The following is an 18,720-nucleotide window of genomic DNA, read 5'->3' as shown; positions in this document are numbered from 1 at the left end:
ACGCTCCTTTCTCTAACGGCCCACCCAGCGGATTTTTCTTTTTACTAAGGTACGATCCCAAATGCACCGCTGGAGATCTCATTGCTAGTTATCAATGGGATAATTGACGACATGATACAGGTCAGTCGACCTACAAGCTGCAAAAAACATGGTACCCCATACACAAATCTTATAACTCAATGTGCAACGTGTAGACTGTATGGTGACCCTTCAGAATGCAAACCAACAACGTCGCGCAGGTTAATGCAATTAATTACATACCGAAAGCTACTAACCATCTATATGTGGTTTTGGGGTGTGTCTGCAGTATTCGGTAATATTTGACAAAGGTAGTAGAACAATAAACGACGCCTGTTTGATATATTGTTTGCCAGGGGGAGGCGTTGGGCTCAACGTTGTTTTTCATAAGAGCTCAAAGGGGGAAGAAAAAAGCAGGAGCACACACACCACCACACACAAGTCGTAAAGAGAGTTAAGGGACGTAAGCTTCACCGGACTACACATCAGCCTCACAGAACCCAGCGGCAGTGGACTGGTAAGGGATCACTGTTTTCATCCGCACACTGGCATGCCAGTATAGCCATTTCTCTATCTATATATTCTATGTTGTTATACTATCTCCCTGCAGCAACGTGGAACATCGGCAGCAAACATGTCACAGAAAGAAGTGAACGGGTCTTCCCATCGAGGGAAGGTCCTCACGCTGGAGACCATGAACCAGAACGTGAGGCAGGTCGAGTACGCGGTCCGGGGTCCGATGGTCCTGCGCGCCGTACAGATAGAAGAGGAGCTGAAAAAGGTACAGAAAGTTTGGATTGCTTCAACTCTGCTGCCTGGTTCCTCTATGACGAGATGTGATTCAGACCCAAACCGTCCTAAAGTTATATAAATGGTAAAAATAGGCAACTTTTGTGAATTGAAAGTACATTGTGAGTTACTGTACTCTCCACAAGTAGGAACTGTACTGCCTAGTTTGACATAATCACAGGCACAGAGACTCACTTAAAAAGTAATTAAGTTAAATCTGAGTGGCTGACACAACAGTGTGCCTCTGAAGAAAAAACTGAAAGGAAGAAACTGTCAACAACAACTTTGTATTTGCACTTTGACACAAGACCTGTCTGACATTTGCATCTCGGAAGCTTGGAGCAAAGAATAGACCCCCGGGATTCATGGTTGAAAGGAGGGAGGACTCGTTGCACAGCCACTCAGCTCACTTACAGGACCTCGTCCCGGTCCCTGTGTGTGTATCCGTCAGGGTAATACGCTGACGCTGGTGGTTGATGGCTCTCCCGGTTATACACCAGCCTGGAGGGGCTCCTTTCTCCCGACCGAGAGAGCAGGGAGTGTAGTCGGTAGGCTGGAAGTGTATTGCGTAAGAGAGGGTTTAAGTTTTCTTTCTTTTCTTCTCGTTGGTGTCCCTTCGCCTGCCTCCCTTATCACAGAGAGACAGAGGCAGAATGAGATAGATACTGTCATTCACACATGCACATGGGCTTCAGGGTTAAGAATTTTCCATTTTAAAATGCAACATTCTTACAGAAAGGCGATATTGATATGTCACGTGTCCCTTTGAACATGTCACTATTTTGAAAGTGGACACTTGGGAATGGGTCATGCAGAAGATCTCGAGGCAGACGTAACCAGCTTGGTCAGCTGGACTAAGTGTGTGTGTGTGTGTGTGTGTGTGTGTGTGTGTGTGTGTGTGTGTGTGTGTGTGTGTGTGTGTGTGTTGTGTGTGTGTGTGTGTGTGTGTGTGTGTGTGTGTGTTGCATGCAGAGAAAACAATGGGATGACAAGCCCGTACTTTATCCTAAGACTACACATAAATAGCGGTGAATAAACCTGTCGGCCTATCATTTAGTAACGTGTATTTTCCCCTGGAAAAATCTTACGAGTTAAACAGGACTTGTGAACACATCACAGTCACTTAAGTCAGGGAAGAAGCTTAACTGTTGGCCTTAACCAAACGCCCTTGAGGTAACCAAACTCCACCAAGCCTATCTCCACACCCGTATCCATATCAGGCTACCGAATTCCATAACATTTAACACTTTTCGGACTGTGGATTGTAACAGTGGGTGGTGGGTCTGCCAGTCTTGCTGGTGCTTTTTAAACAACCAGGGCTGTCCCCCCCCCCCCCTCCATGGCTTCAGTGGGCCTCAGCCGGTGTAATCAGTGACTGATGGGGACCCTGCGGGGGGGGGGGGGGGGCTGTGTAGCCGTGTAATTGGACCGCGTAATTGGACCACCATTCTCCCACACAGAACAGCGGCCTCTTTGTTAGACACTAACAAAGAAGGGATGAGAACCGGAAAAAAAAAGACAAAGTTTCGCTGCCAGGATTTAACCCAGGGGAAGGTCTAAAGTCCCGGGTGCCAGCGCTAGAGTTTTCTTCAGGTCCTGACTATTTATTTTTTCTCTGAAAGCGTAACGTTATATGCAGAACAACAAATATTGGCTCAGTGTGAACTCAGCGAGTGATCCTGCAAACGCTTATCCCAGCGGTCGGGCTTCGGATTTCCATGTACTCTGCAAAAAACACGGAGAAACAATATTGAATTGGAAAATAATGATGCTTACACAGGGACCCTTATCATTACCAGGCGGGGGGGGGCGGGGTCTTGTGCACGCGTCGCCATTGGTTGCTTGCTAGGGAGCAGGGTGTACTGCAGTTGAGGTTTGATATGCCTCCAGGAATGTGGAGGTTCATGTGCCAGGGAGCTGAAAGAGAAGATACGTAGGGGCCCTGCTAACGCTCTCTCTCAATGTCATGTTGCTCCCCTCGGGTAGGATGAGATTAAGTGCATATAGAGTGGCACGAATGAAGAACGGTTCGGGGTGGTTGTCTGTCTCAAAACGTGGATGATATTTGTCTGATTGTTTTGATGACGTGTTGTTTCTTCCCTGGGATAGTTCTGGTTATGTATGGTTGGATTCAGATCACTAGGCGAAGTGCAGTTATAGCCGAGGCAGTTTTTACGAACGTGTGTTAATGATTGGCTTTTCCTCTTGTACGTTTGCTTCTTATGCAATGGCTGCAATGCTGCAAAGCTGTTATACATGTTCATCTTGCATACATATTTTCTGTTACATATTTTCTGTCTCTATGTATATTTTATTATCTTCCATTTGATATCTTTTCTTATCTATACATTTATTAGCATTTTTTTGTTGCAGACTTTTCTGTAACAGAGGCGCACAGTCAAAGAACTTGCGAGAACTTCAAAAGAGTGTACTTGTTAAACAGAAAAAATTGTGTTTAACGATTCATTGGATGCTCTTAAAAAAACAGATCTTCAACTTGTCCTCGTCTGACCTGAAAATGTGATGAGCAGAGGCCATATGTGTCTCACTAGAGCCAACAAGGAATGGGCTGGAACCAGGAGTCCAAAAGCCATACTGACGCGTGTTAAACCCAAACTATACATTGTCTCCCAACTGCTTGAGAATACAACACAATACAAATATTAGATTGAGAGAGAAAGAGTAGCTCAGCTTACTGTCGTGTACAGTACACACTACATGCACCGAACAATTTCCTTTAGGTAAGCTAAAGGGAACGGGAAATGGAAAGATCTCACGTTGTGTGTGAATTCTGTCCCGCGAGCGAGTTCACATAAAGAGGCACCGGCACAGACATGCTCAAATCTGGCTCTTTATCAAGAGTATTTAACCCCATATGCATCACTGAGATACACCCACCAGTAAGCTTAGTCTCTTAATCCTTTTCAAAAAAATTATAGTTAAGTGACAGCACTTTTTAATCTGAGTTGTGTTCTTTCTTTCCTTTCCTTAGGGAGTGAAGAAGCCTTTCACAGAGGTCATCAAGGCTAACGTCGGCGACGCCCACGCTATGGGCCAGAAACCAATCACATTCATCCGACAGGTAGCACCCCTTTCCTTCTGATTATAGACTACTAAAAATAACTTTCTTCGATTTAGATGAAACAGAATTGCACAAAAATTACATCGATTCATTTTTCCCTGGTTATGACGAGTGGGAAATCCCTCGGAAGAACGCTAATCAAGAAAATCCAAAGGGACAGACATGACGATCAAAAAGGCCTATCATCCACCCTAACTGGTATCAGTTTGTAAATGTCGAGTCCTGCGGGTTCACGTTGGAAGCAGTTTGCGGTACACTCGAGCTCTCCTCTGCTCTGCTCCCTCCCAGGTCTTGGCCCTCTGTGCCTATCCGGCGCTCCTTGAAGACGACAAGTTCCCAGAAGACGCCAAGCTACGAGCCCGTCGCATCCTGGACGGCTGTGGCGGACAGAGCATCGGTCAGACCCGGGCCTTTCTTCCGCACCGCGTCACCGCGACATAAGATTAGCAAGGGGCCAAACGTCCGTGTCCAGGCTTAGAGTCTGGGTTAGTTTAAGCCCCCCCATGACTCTTTTCAGGGGGCAGTCCTCCTAGATCTGTGCGTTAACTTAACCGAGACTCCAAGTGCAACCACTTATTAAAACGACATTATTTTTATTATATTCATATATTTATTTGTATAGGATTTTAATTCCTTAATGGACAAGAGGGGGGTTGGAGAAGGGGATGACGCAAAGGATGGGGTCTTGCCATGTTCCATGGTCTGCCCACTAGCCAGTGTTGCTGGAGTGCCCCTTAACTCTCTCTTTGTTTATGTAGGCGTAGGCTTTTTATTTTTTTTTGGTCACAAATTGCATATCAAGTTGACTGCCTAGAGCTAAAAAAAAAAACTTTTCAAAAGGGTAATTAAGTGACTAAAGTTTAAACCCATTGAACTGCATTCCGTGGGATAAGGCTTAGCTAACCCCGTTGCGTAATAAGTAACACAATACCTCAATGTGAAGAAGTACTCAGAAATACAGTTTGCCCTCTGCATCATGACATACAGGGTCGCATATGGACTAGGGTTTTATTTTACTAAATGGCAAACAAATTCTGTAAATATAGCAATAGCATCAAAGTGCAGCCCCGGAGCCAGGGCCTTTGGTGCGGCAACGGGGCCTTTGGCGTGGCAGAGGGGCCTGTGCTGTGGCAGTTTTGCATCACAGTCGGCCCTAGCTGCCCCAGTTCGGATTTTCAGCATTATTTTTCTTGTTAAATTTAAATAAAAATAATATTAAATCTAATTAAAAAAAATACATAAATCTATATTATTATTTTTTTATTATTATTTCGTAGAAATTTCACAAGAAAAAATAACGTTGACTCCGGGCCTGCCACTGGATGCTACTCAAATATAGAGCTTCGGGGGGACTGTTTCTTTAAGACTATGCCCTTCAGGCAAATAGTTGGTAATTTATGATCTTATCTGAAATGATAAGCCAGAGTATCAACTGTTTGCCCTCAGGTCAAATTGTTGATTGAGGCAAACAGTCAAAAATAAAACAAATATATCATTGTTTTAGTAATAATTGCTCAAATTGTACTTTCAGGTGCCTACAGTGCCAGCCAGGGTGTCGAATGCATCCGAAAGGACGTGGCCAGCTACATCGAGAAGAGGGACGGAGGCATCCCCTCCAACCACGAGAACATCTACCTCTCCACCGGCGCCAGCGATGCCATCGTGGTAGGTTTCCCCTTGTGGCTCAAAGCATGATATACCGGTGAAAAGCGAAAAAGTTCAATTTTGTGCAAAAGTTCATTTATTTCCGTAATTAAACTTCAAAGCTGAAACTAATATATTATATAAACTCATTGCATGCAAAGTGAGATATTTCAAGCCTTTATTTGTTATAATTTTCTTATAGCTTATGTTAAGCCCAAGATAATTTTTCGAGTTTCACCTGTATATCCATAATAAATGCCTGAAGCAGGTGTGACATGTTTACTTGGAACCTTAATGTACACAGAAACCACTATCACGATCCCAGCATAGAAAGACAAAATAAGTGATTAACAGGGGTGGAATTTGGGTAATGAGAACACACAGGTGTAAAGAATGAGTAATTAACCCAGGTGGCACCACTTTGACTAACGAGGCCCAGGGAAGCAGTCCCTCGTTAATGCTCGGTCAGGATAGTGTGAGCTACCTTCCCGTTTAGTTTCCTTCCCATTCGTTATCACTCGTGCTGTTTCAAACAGAACTTTCAGACCACAGCTGTGTTCGAAATCGTTCCCTATCACGGATATAGTGCACTATATATAGGGTGCTCGCCATTTTGTAGTGGTGTTCGAATTTTCAGTGGTTCATTTCATGCACTATATAGTGGACTTAAAATACCCAAAATTTGAGTGGACATACGATGTTCCCCACATGTCACTCCCGTATACCACAATGCAATGCGGTCGTGTTTTTCCGGAGGAAAACCGCGAACACAAATACATTAAATGATGTCGTTTAGAAATGTCAACAATTTATTTGGGATTTAACATAGAAAACATTCAAAATTAATTAAAAAAAAACCTTGATCAAGGAAATGTAACATTCAACATCAATACAACCTCCAGCTTTCCTCGTGAGTGCCCGGTTTGTTTACATGATATGGGCGCATCTGTCTGCGTCACTCAAATACGTGGCGCATTTACTGACTCAAATGACATTTAGAAATGTTCAGCGTAGTGTCCGAATTCTCGTTTGTTCGTTCCCTACATAGTGCACTATATAATAAACTCTATATAGGGAATAGTGAGTGAGTGAATAGGGAACGATTTCGATCACAGCTCGAGAGTGTTTGACTCTTTGATCCAGAATGTCATACGTTGGGGAATCAAACCTGGTGCATTTCCTGATGCATAGATCACATTTGATCCACTGCCACTATTATTTCATATAAATTTCCTTCATAGGTTAAATATTCCTGAAGGTGAAAGTAAAAGCCCTTCACAGTATAATGTAAGTTGTTGTCCTAGATTTGCTGATGCAGTTCAAAACCAAGGCATTACAACAAAAATCTAATGTCTCAGTATAAACATAATGAAAAATTATGTTTTTAGGGCTTTTATTTTCTAAAACTTGAGATTTGCTCCCCTATTGATTATTCTTAGGCATTCATTATTACTTTCACTGTTCCCTTCCTACATCTGAGGAACTCAGATTCCACCTACCTATTCCTACCTACTGTATATTTACTGTATCTCCATTTCTCTTTCTCTCTCTTCGGCCTTCTCCTCTGCCCTGCTGCTTCACCATTTTACAGCAGGTTCATGTAACAAGTCCCTCATCCTTCATCTATCAGCGGATGAACTGCTCTGTTAGGCAGGCCCAGGTCTAGTTGACCTGGCCTGCCCATTTATGAGAGTCTCCTGGCTGTTGTTAGTTTCCAACTCTTGTACTCTTTTCTGCTCTCTCTTTTTCTCTTCACATCTCTCAAATCTTCCCCTCACAGCCAGGGCTACTCGGTTATTGAAAAAAATCATCATCATGATTATTTTGGTCATTATTGAAATTGCCTTTATTGAAACGATTATTTTTGAGTTTGAAAACACTCTGTATTTATTCAGCATTTCCCTCTAAAAAAAACACATTGTAACTGAGATCTTTGAAATGTCCCCTTTTTAAAAATAGACAATGTTAAAATAGAAAATGTTGAAATGGAAAAGAATGTACAATAATGGACCCAACAGTTCTGAAAATTCTATACAAAATAAATAATAATAAAAAATATAAATAAATAGTTTAATTTCAATGCGATTACCGGTATATTAGTTCGGAGATCGTTTGACCCAAAAGTCAAAAAGACGATTACTGTTCTATTAATTACCCAGCCGTCCTCACAGCAGCATTAACCTCCCCCACGTCGTACCCTCCGCATCCCCTCCCCAGACCATGCTGAAGCTGCTGATTTGCGGTGAGGGCCGCACGCGCACGGGGGTGATGATCTCCATCCCCCAGTACCCGCTGTACTCGGCCGCCCTGACGGAGCTCCAGGGCGTGCAGATCAACTACTACCTGGACGAGGACAAGTGCTGGGGGCTGGACGTGGGCGAGCTACGGCGCTCGCTGACCGCCGCCCGGGAGCACTGTAACCCCCGGGCGCTCTGCATCATCAACCCCGGGAACCCCACCGGTACACGCACACACGCACACGCAAACACACGTGTGTGTGTCCAACAGCAGTACCAACAACATATTTCTGTATTTCAAAGAAAGGAATTATGTGCATATAAACTACTCAGGGCTATATTTAATGGACCCCATAAAAATCTATGATAATTTATAAAGTTCGTTAACGTCCATTGTTAATCATTCATCCTGGTTCCTGTGACAGGCCAGGTCCAGAGCCGGCAGTGCATCGAAGACGTCATTCGGTTTGCGAAGGAGGAGGGGCTGCTTCTCATGGCCGACGAGGTGAGCAGTGTTGCGCGTTTGTTGAGTCTTTTTAATTATTTATTTTAAGTCTGCAGTCCACCCATTGAGAAAATCACAAGCAAAGCAGGCATATCCTGGAGGCTCTGTGGAACATCTTTGTTTCACCAAGTGTTTCTGCCGCCTGCACGCAGACTTCTGTGGGTTCGAGCATGAGGTTGAGATGAATGCAATTGTATCTGAACCAGATTTCTATTTACCTAATTTTTTATGAGATGTGATTTTACCTATTTGGCTATACCGGGTCGTTAGTAAACTACAAACACACCCGGCATTTGTACAACGTCTCGTCATTCTAAATATCACTTAAACTTAATCTCAATCCCAAATCCGGTTGAACTGCTTCCTTGTTTGTCAAGTAACCTACGACAATTCATCACACGACCTAAGGGGCTGCAGCCCAGTTAATCCGAGGTGGATTAACTGGGCTCTCAGGACGCAGGGTGGGGAATGTTGGAAACTGGTTTATTCTAACGTTTCATGGCCCTAGAGGTGTGTGTGTGTGTGTGTGTGTGTGTGTGTGTGTGTGTGTGTGTGTGTGGCAGGTTTATCAGCATACATTGTCCAGCTCCAGAGTCCAATCAGTGTCTGACTCGGGCTGTGTGAGGCTGCTTACATCATCCACACACACTCCCATGACATACTAATTGATTTAATGAATGGTTCTATAGTTAACTTTGAATAGGACTATGGACGTCTAGGCTTGGTTTGGCTCCGTGCCCATGATCAACCTTTATGTTCCGGCCTAAACAAGGTGTACCAGGACAACGTTTATGCGGAAGGCTGCGTGTTCCACTCCTTCAAGAAGGTGCTGTTTGAGATGGGGCCCGAGTTCTCCAGCGTGGTGGAGCTGGTCTCCTTCCACTCCACCTCCAAGTGCTACATGGGAGAGTGAGTTGGCCTTTTGTATTAAATTATTATAAATGGATCATTTGCATAAGGGTAAATCTCGGCATGCAAAAATAGTAAAAACGATCTGAAATCAGCCTACTCACACGAGACTAATGCACCAATGTGTGGGGTTTCATTTTCACAAAAATAAATAAACTATATATCATGTTTATTTATTTAGAATATTTTACACCACACACAAAACCAAACAACTCCCTTCCCAAACACATACGTACCTGCAAGCCCCAGCCTGCAGCCATCGCGTAAGAATGCTGTTGTTTGTGTCTCGGAGGAAATATGCGGGATATCCTCCCAAAAGCAAGCATTCTGAGCCCCAGAGGCCACGGCCTACGGCCGGGGTGGGGGAGACGGCGTACCCCGCCGTGGGGGAAACCGCCTACCCCGCCGTCCCCCCCACGGGTTGAGGGGGGGACTGGCTGAACTGTCAATGACAGGAAGAACCTGACTGGCAAGCAGAAAACTGCTGATAATAACAACTACAACAATACAAATATATATGTGTAATATATGTATTCATTTATATACAAGTTATTTGTAAACGTAATTTGCATATTTCGGTCAGTATCGCTCGGTACACATTTTAAGAGTACTGAGTTCGTAAGCACGCATGCGCACACACACACGCAAGCACATTGACACCTTAGATAAATCTAACTAACATGGAAGGGCTCACAGTGACGGCCTTGAAGTTTTGGGACACTGACGTGTGTGTGTGTGTGTGTGTGTGTGTGTGTGTGTGTGTGTGTGTGTGTGTGTGGTGTGTGTGGTGTGTGTGTGTGTGTGTGTGTGTGTGTGTGTGTGTGTGTGTGTGTGTGTGTGTGTGTGTGTGTACACACACAGGTGTGGCTTCCGCGGGGGCTACATGGAGGTGGTGAACCTGGACCCTGAGGTGAAGGCCCAGCTCACCAAGCTGGTGTCGGTGCGTCTCTGCTCCCCGGTGTCGGGACAGGCCCTCATGGACGTGGTGGTCAACCCCCCCCAGCCCGGGGAGCCCTCCTACGCCACCTTCACCAAGGTGAGGGGGAGGGAGGGAGGGTGAGAGGGAGAGAGACACAGAGACAGGGGGGAGAAACCCAAATTGCTCTATAACTCTAATTATGTCTGGACTCTCTATATAATGTTCAGGTTGCTGTATTTGTTGCGCGAATGTTCAGACTTTAGACTTTAGATTCAGACTGAGTTAACTCTGATTGATTATGGTTGAGTATGGTTATGATTCATTCACTGAGTATGGTTGAGTATGATTGAGTACGGTTATGATTCATTGTAGGAGCGGGCGGCGGTGTTGGCCGACCTGGCGCAGAAGGCCACGCTGACGGAGGAGAGCTTCAACAACGTGCCCGGGTTCCACTGCAACCCGGTCCAGGGGGCCATGTACACCTTCCCCCGCATCACCATTCCTCAGAAGGCCATCGACCAGGCCAAGGTAATGCTCGAAACACCGCTTTCATACTGCACCTCTAATCCTTACCCTCTCATTATTTTGGGACTTTTGTTTCGCTCGTCGTTAACGTCACTTTCTATTGGCCAGTTTGAGGTCCCTGACTGACTTTCCTGTGTCTGTGTGTCTGTCTGTCTTGTGTGTATCTTTGTGTGTGTGTAGGCGGCAGGCCAGGCCCCAGACCAGATGTACTGCATGAAGCTCCTGGAGACCACTGGAATCTGCTTGGTACCAGGGAGTGGCTTCGGCCAGAGAGAGGGAACCTTCCACTTCAGGTGAGTGAATCCGTCGCGGTGTGTGACACACTGACGTTTTTATTGCGTTGTCATCCTTGTCTCTGAACACTCTGCCTTTCATTGTCCCTCCAGGATGACCATCCTGCCCCCCAAGGAGAAGCTGAAGTATGTGCTGGAGAAGATCGCAGAGTTCAACGCACAGTTCCTGCAGGACTATTCCTAACGCCTTTCAGAAGCCATCCGAGCCATACGTCATCTGAAGCCACTTCCGTCCCGTCCTGGATCACTGTAAACACAGTTTGCATGTAAAAGTTACCCTTCCCTGGTAGCGTTGTCAAAACCCATCGGCTGACTACCCTAGGGAATGCCTAGAATGCTACAACACCCTGGGCAACTTCGGTTACCTAGCAAACGGTTGTGTTGTTTCGCAACATAGTCCCCCATTTTGATCGGACGAACAGCATTCAGTGATAACTGTCGTACGTCGAATTTTTAACGTTTAACCAATTGTATACTTGAAAACTTGTCAGCTCGCGTCATAAATCGCAGCCGATGAGAGCCTTTTTAATCTTCTGAACACCTAAGCCAAGCGTTTTCTGAAATTCTTATCTTTTAAAACTGGAAAACGACAGCTCAGTTGAAGGCCATGACAGGGAGATTGACTTTTATTTTTGTGTGGGTCATGGTGACACGGTGCGTCACAAAATAATCAGACCCTTAAAAATGTCAATGTGCTTCCAATGCATCTCTTCCTTGCTGGTCGTGCCAACACCTTTTTCTTGAGCCAATCAAAGAAATGTTTTACAAAATGTGTCAAATGATCGGTGTGCCTTGTCTGAGTGTGACCTTCAAATGCAGTGGGTGGTCTCTGGGATGAATGCTCGCTTAAAGAATATTTAACGACAAACTTCCAGAGGCCAGAGCTGTGAAAATGAGCCTACTTAAAAAGCAGTATAATAGTCTTGAGTAATCGTTGGGTTCAAGCCATCTTTTGAGGTAATTGAGTCTTAAGGCTAGATAAAAGTACAGGGTATTTAAATAGCTTGGCTTCGTCTACCAAGGCCTTTTTCAGTAGATTAACAATTCAAATGGAAACATTTGGCAATATCTTGTAAAAATGTAATTTAAATAGAAAAAAATTAAAAGAATTTAATGAAACTTGATTTGTTTTTTATTCAGCCTTTCATGTAGCATTGGCAAACCAGGAATGTCAATTCTAAAAAATAATTTTGTCTGTTTCAATGCAAATACCAAAAGCCTTGTCTTTTTTAGAATTTTATTTAAAAAGACCAATTCTCCAACACAGTGCATTAACATGCTTTTAGAAATGGATCAAAGTAAAAATCTCTTATGGTTCAAACGCGAAAATTATAAATGGTCCAACACTGTTGTCATAGCAACACAGTAACACGGTGTCCCTCGGCAACCCCTCAGCCTCGCGAGGGCTGCGCTTCGCGCCCCTGGAAGACTCGGCGCTAGCATCACAAAGAGTTCTCGGCTACGTTTGGCCGGAGAGAAAAGCCCTCTCAAAGTTCGTCTTTCTTCGACAGCTTCGTGGCGTGCTCCTCCAGGAACTTACTGAAGCCGTCGAGTGTTCTGTCCCCGCCCTCAAACTTGATTGGCTTCTGTTTGCCGTTGCTGGGCGCCAGGTATATCGTGGGGAAGCCCTCCGTTTTGTAGATGTCGTGTGGCACGTCGTTGGCCGTGGCGTCCATCTTGGCGATGACTATGTCCTTGTGGCCCTTGTACTTCTTGCCCAGGGCGAGGTATTCGGGCTCCAGCTTCTTGCAGTGGCCGCACCACGGCGCATAGAACTCGATCAGGACGTCCTTCTTGGTGTCCATGACGATTGCGTCAAAGTTCTTGCCCACCACCACCTTCACGGGCCCCTTATTGTTCTTGGGCAGCGGCTGGGACTTGATGATGGGCTGCACCTTGCCTGGAGACACACAGGGAAGAAACAGACAGTTTAATTTCGGAACAAGACCAGTCCAGTTTAGATTTTTGAATGATTAAGCAAGGCACGAACCTTGAGATTGAAAAATAACTAAAATATGGATGAAATGTATATACTTTTGATTCAATTGTATTTGTATAGCCCTTAAATCCCAGCTCCAGTCTCAAAGGACTTAACAGACCGTATACTCAGACACCCCCTGAGCCCAGCCCCCAGAGGGCAAGGAAGAAATCTTGGGAAGGAACGCAGTGTTGGGGATCCCTCCTTATTACACATTAACACTCTTTAACATGTTAAAATTAATTATGTACCCGCTTAATTCCACCATGTTATTTGAGGATAAGGTGCGTACCTTTCTTGAAGGCCATGACAAAGTCCCTGAGCACCTCGGCGTCAAACTCTTCGGGCTCCATGGCGAACTTCTTCCCGTTCTCTCCCAGGATCCCCACGTTGACCTCCTCACCGCTGTCGCTCAGCTCCAGGCCCTTCAGCTCCTCAGCGTAGTCCTCCTCGTCCGCGATGGCAAAAGTGTACTCGGGGAAGTCCTTGGCCACCTCCAGCACCTTTGACCTCCAGAACTGCGTTGCTGCAGATCGGAGAGACAGGACAGGGTTTAGCAGACAGGCTAACTTTGTAATACCATTTGGTTTTATCATACGGCTATACAGCTTTATAACCATGGTAATATGGGCATTACAAAATGTGTTTAAAACAAGACTTCTGTCCTGTACTTATGTACAGGTCATATAAGAGCTGAAATGACAAACCTACGATTCCATAATTGGTGGAAAATATTTAATGTGCAGACAATTGCAGATAAGAAAAACTTCACCACTAGTAATTTTTCCCCTGCTAAGTACTGCTTCTGCATGAGCAGAGAGCATCAATCCAAGCCCCTGGGATCTCTGAACATCATGAACAAACACCGAATCAATCCAAGCCCCTAGGGTTTCTGATCATGAAACAATGAGCCATTTACTTAAGATGCAAGATGAAAAAACAACAGCAGCCTAAGATCAGGCTGTGCAGGAGAAGAGCCGCCATTAATATTCACCAGGGGCGGGAGGCCTTCTCAGCACTCACCCTTCCTGTAGTCGAAGCTGAAGTCCACGCCGTAGTACACCACCACCAGAGGCCTCTTCGCGTAGCGCTTGGCGTCGTTGCTCTGCTTCCTGTGGCCCACCAGCGGCACCACGTTCTTCTTGAAGAAGTCCTGCACGTCCGACACGGGCGTGGACTCCTACAAGGATGGATATGGAGGCTCAGGGTAAAAATTATGGGGTGGTTTGTCTTTAGATTTTCACGCCTAAACTTAGGCCTATAAAAAAGGAGTTATAGTTCATTTTAAATTATCTTTAGAGAGCAAGATAAATAAAACCTACAGTTGCAGCATATGGTACACAAAAATTAAGGAATCATGCAATTATAGTTAAACAATGCTAACAATGAAGAGAACGGTTAAAAAAAAAGGCATTATTTTTCTTTTGAAAGACATACCGTGACCGGGAATGTGTGCGAGGCCGGCTCAAACTTGGAGCGGAACTTCTCAGGCTGAACCAGGATCACCTGGCCGGGGGATGCCTTGAGCAGCTTGGCCACGTCGGAGCTGAAGGAGTGGAGGAACTTGTAGTCTTCCCTCAGGGAGTTACCTGGGAGGACAAAGAGCAGTGAGTACAGACGCCAAGTTTGGTGGAATCTCTAATCCCCAGAGATAGGGCTCCCCCTGCTGTCATAAATAAGGAATGACAGGCGCTTCAAGTATTTCATTTTAGTCAGTTACTTATGGAGGGAAAATATTTAAAGTGCTATCATGCCATCTGGTGTGATAAGCCATTACAAACCGTTTGAAAATCAGCGTTTTCGTCTTGTAATTGCTAATTACATTCACATCCTTGGCATAATATCACCCCTTTAAAAGAATATCATTATGAATATATAACACTCTTATGTTGCATCTTTTGAATTCTATATCTTATCAATCAAATTAAGGTATGCGAACAGTTAGTGTGCTTTCGCCCCACACAGCATGTAGAATGCTGAGATTATCCAACAAGCATGCACAATATATCAAACCAATAAATGAAAACAACACCACAGGCATAGAATCAACATATACTAACAGGCCTCCATGTAGATCTCGTAGGCGGGGTCCTGGTCACCGGAGAACACGCCCACGATGACGGCGTCGTCGCCGTCCTTCACCAGCTCCTGCACCTGCTTGGCGGCCTGGACCGGCTTGGAGGGCGGGCCCGACTGCTCGCTCATGTGCTCCACGATACCTGGATGAGGGGAGGCACAACGAATGAAGCATAAAGAACACCGACGACGAGTGGCCACGAACACAGTCAACACGGGAAGGGCAGAATTCAATAAGAAAATGTCCGACGAAAAACCGTTTCCTTCCAGGGCAAGTGTTTACCATGTCTTTATACGGTACGCATTTTGTCAGCGCGTTTGTGTCTGACTGTTCGTACATGTCTGGATACATGCAATGGGATATACAGTATGTATATGTGCAATGTAGTGACATCTCTATAATTATTGGTTCTCTCATATGCATCTAATTCAAGGTAGACTTGCCTTTATTTTATTTCATCTTATCAACACATGATGGTGTGGTTTTTAGGCTGAGGTTTTCGTTCTTCGCTAAACAAAATGCAAAACACTGAATCCTTTCTGATGGCCTGTGAAGTTTCCGAACGACGGGTTTAAAAAAGGGGTCAGCGTACCGAACTTCTCCCGGGGTCCAGTGTAGTCGTAGGCCTTGCCCCTCCTGAAGATCTTGAGGTCGGGGTAGCCCGTGACGCCGAAGCGCTGGGCCAGCTCGTTCTCCACCGTGGCGTCCACCTTGGCCAGCGGGATGGGGGGCATGCGCTTGCTCAGCTCCTGCGCCGCCTTCTCGTACTCGGGGGCCAGGGACTTGCAGTGTCCGCACCTGCGGTGGGGGGGGGGGGGGGGTCACAACGGTTACAGTACAGTTCTAAGTGTGGCAAAACCGACGCACGCATCATTGTGTACCGTTGATAGGGCTTCTGGTGGTGCATTTCAGCATCGTCACCGTTTGTATTAAGGGTCCAGGTTGGAAAGTTTTGTATCAATAGTGTTGCGGTGGAAGATTGCAACCAATTTCATTCTCCCCCCACACCCTCCATCAACCTTCCCTTTCCAACAACTAGCCAAGGGTCAAGAGATGAGGTTCTTACATGTATGAGTTGTATTAAGGCACTTAGTCCGGAGGTCCTTATACATTGAACTTGATTGGGATCCATTTCTAATTTGCCAATGAACATTCCGTATATCCGCAACAGTTTTATTATTCTGTGGGCTTTAGTCGTCAATCTATTCTTTAATAAATCCGTTTCACCAATCACAATCGCGTATCTTTGTCATTGCAACCATGGACACTGCATAGTGTATGACATGGCGGAGATAAAGGCCCATTGATGTTTCTCAACACACAGTCCTCTTATTGCATCCTTGATTTTGATGTCCCCGTCAGAGAGGGTTAAGCTTCTGGGACATCAATATATATGCCACGGTGTGTTTGGCTTTGAGGAGCTCCATCTTGCCTGCGGTTGATGTTGATTCTAGTAAGATATTAAGCATATTTTAAATTCATATTATTTTGACCAGCCACCTCAAGCCAAATGCAGCCACGGAAAACAGTAAACATCTCTCCAACTACCAACTTGCTTGCTTCACTGCTTCTTTACATAATTTCCCCTTCTCTAATTGGTTCATTTGTCATCTGTGTGGACTGACCATGGAGCGTAGAACTCCACCAGGATGATGTCAGCGTTGTTCACCGTCTCATCAAAGTTGTCCTTGGTCAACACCAGGACGGCCTCGGGTGGGGGCGCCCAGTCGGGCTGCGCTACCTCCAGGACTTTGGCCACAAAGGCTGCAACCAAAACAGTCAATCAGGAGTCAAAAAAGGTGGAGCCATTTCCGTCACATCTCCATATGCAAATTAGCACAATGTGTTCGGTCGCCATATTTCTTACCCTCTTCTGACCTGGCGCCATCGTAGTCCACGGGTTTCCCGTTCTTCAGGATCTTGAAGGTAGGATACCCGGACACTTCGAAGCGTCCCGCCACCTCAGTGGCCTTGGTGGCGTCCACCTTGGCCACGGGGATCGGGGGATCGCTCTCCTTCAGGGCTTTGGCTATTTTCACATACGTGGGGGTAAACGACTTGCAATGTCCACACCTGATAGGGGGAAAACGACCCAGACAGACCCATTAGATAAAGTTGTACTTTGACGAAACTAGTCAGCGCATTGTGGACTCTGATGCAAATCATCCAACTCAATGTTTATAATTTGAAGATGGAAAGACAATACACTATGTAATGATTTACCATGGCGCGTAAAACTCCAACAGCACGGTGTCCTTCCCTTCGATGAAGGTGTCGAAGTTGCCGTCAGTGAGCACCAGCACCCCATCCTCCTCCTTCACTTCAGTCCCAGTATCTTCATCCTCTTCCTCCTCATCACTGTCACTGTCCGCTCCTTCGTCGTCGCTGGCCTCGTCTATCGCTCCGGTATCATCTTCAACAAGGACATCAACTCAGCAACCCCACTACCAAGTTCATAATTTAAAGAAGCAACACACAAAAAGGAGGGGACTTGCGTTGTCCTCATATTTGCAATAGCATTAGTTAGACATGAAGCATGCCGCCACAACCAAAGCCACTGCAATCTTAGCGATGCTAGTGGAAGCTCCACCATGCTAACCTGAACAGGCAACGTATACCAAGGCGTGAATCAGCGATTGGGTCTTTTATTTTATTTAGAATCGTAAAAACTAGCCAACACTTACCATCTTCACACCTGACGACCGTAGCAAAGTGGGCGATCCCGAGCAACACAATCAGAAGCAGTGCAATCTTCCTCATTGTCACAACGTTGCGGGGGGCTGGGGGGTTCTTTATAGTCCGCTTAATGAAGCACAGGCTGCTTCTGCTGCTAGTCAGGCTCACCTAGATAATACAACTGATGAATGTCATCAAGTAAGCGTCACCAAAGTGGACGGATTTAGTTCAATCCAAACGTTTGATGGTGTATGCCCCGGGTTTGTCAATTCATACAAACTCGCACGCCAGACACCGCCTCCTGAACTTCTCTGACTTGCCACGTTCTGATTGGTCCTCTTCGTCTACTGTCATCCAATCGGGTTTCGCCACTCAAGTCCATGCTCTTATACGTTTGGGGATGTGATTGGGTGATCCACCATTTATTGTTTCCTGCTGCATGGGGGAATTTTCTACATAGCTCAGTTTTTTAGCGTTTTCAACTTTGGTGTTACTCAGATTTGTGCGAATTTAAAGGGTTAACGCACATGTACAATGATGCATGGTTGTTCTCCAAACAGATTATCTTCTTGTGGTTTATTTCAATGCAATGAGGTTTTTCACCTCAAGATCTCAATCTTGCGTCATATTAGTTTCACATTAACATCCTGTCGTTTAGATAGTTTCACGTCATCCTCTTCACTAGTATTACTACTCAGATTGGCACTCAGAGGGTAAAGGATGTGGATGGATGGATACCAATGTATTTGCATGTGACTTTCATTTGTGTTTTTTCTATGTGTGTGTGAGTGAGAGAGAGAGAGAGAGAGAGAGAGAGAGAGAGAGAGAGAGAGAGAGAGAGAGAGAGAGAGAGAGAGAGAGAGAGAGAGAGAGAGAGAGAGAGAGAGAGAGAGAGAGAGAGAGAGAGAGAGAGAGAGAGACCCGGGAAACAGGGGAGTGTGAAGGAGGTGGGTGTTGGTTCTTTTAAACCAACATGGAACAGGATATGCACTAGATCTGTTTTCTGAAGTGCAAATATGTATTTTTTTTTTTATACTACGTCTTGACACACACACACACACACACACA

At 45.4% G+C, this 18,720-nt stretch overlaps 2 protein-coding genes across 2 annotated transcripts; one reads left to right on the top strand and one right to left on the bottom strand.

Annotated features, from left to right (window-relative positions):
• The first annotated feature begins 118 nt into the window (after positions 1-118).
• si:ch211-217a12.1 (alanine aminotransferase 2-like) lies at positions 119-11,598 on the top strand. The gene is made up of 12 exons (XM_056583746.1): positions 119-535; positions 629-799; positions 3,800-3,889; positions 4,178-4,286; positions 5,421-5,554; positions 7,751-7,994; positions 8,196-8,275; positions 9,048-9,184; positions 10,046-10,220; positions 10,476-10,631; positions 10,809-10,921; positions 11,015-11,598. The coding sequence occupies exons 2-12, from the start codon at positions 653-655 to the stop codon at positions 11,103-11,105; spliced, it is 1,476 nt and encodes a 491-aa protein (XP_056439721.1). The 5' UTR covers positions 119-535; positions 629-652; the 3' UTR covers positions 11,106-11,598.
• A 162-nt stretch (positions 11,599-11,760) lies between these two features.
• pdia4 (protein disulfide isomerase family A, member 4) lies at positions 11,761-18,083 on the bottom strand. The gene is made up of 10 exons (XM_056583744.1): positions 17,661-18,083; positions 17,200-17,389; positions 16,844-17,049; positions 16,602-16,740; positions 15,569-15,774; positions 14,960-15,118; positions 14,337-14,488; positions 13,923-14,079; positions 13,192-13,425; positions 11,761-12,821 (listed from the first exon to the last, which is right to left on the bottom strand). Exons 1-10 carry the CDS (start codon positions 17,734-17,736, stop codon positions 12,409-12,411), a joined length of 1,932 nt encoding a protein of 643 aa, XP_056439719.1. The 5' UTR covers positions 17,737-18,083; the 3' UTR covers positions 11,761-12,408.
• Between the last annotated feature and the right edge of the window lie 637 nt (positions 18,084-18,720).

This window comes from Gadus chalcogrammus, chromosome 23 (assembly GCF_026213295.1).
Source record: "Gadus chalcogrammus isolate NIFS_2021 chromosome 23, NIFS_Gcha_1.0, whole genome shotgun sequence".
Classification (NCBI taxonomy): Eukaryota; Metazoa; Chordata; class Actinopteri; order Gadiformes; family Gadidae; genus Gadus; species Gadus chalcogrammus.
Note: the sequence above shows the minus strand (reverse complement) of the source record. Positions and strands in the feature narration are given on the sequence as shown.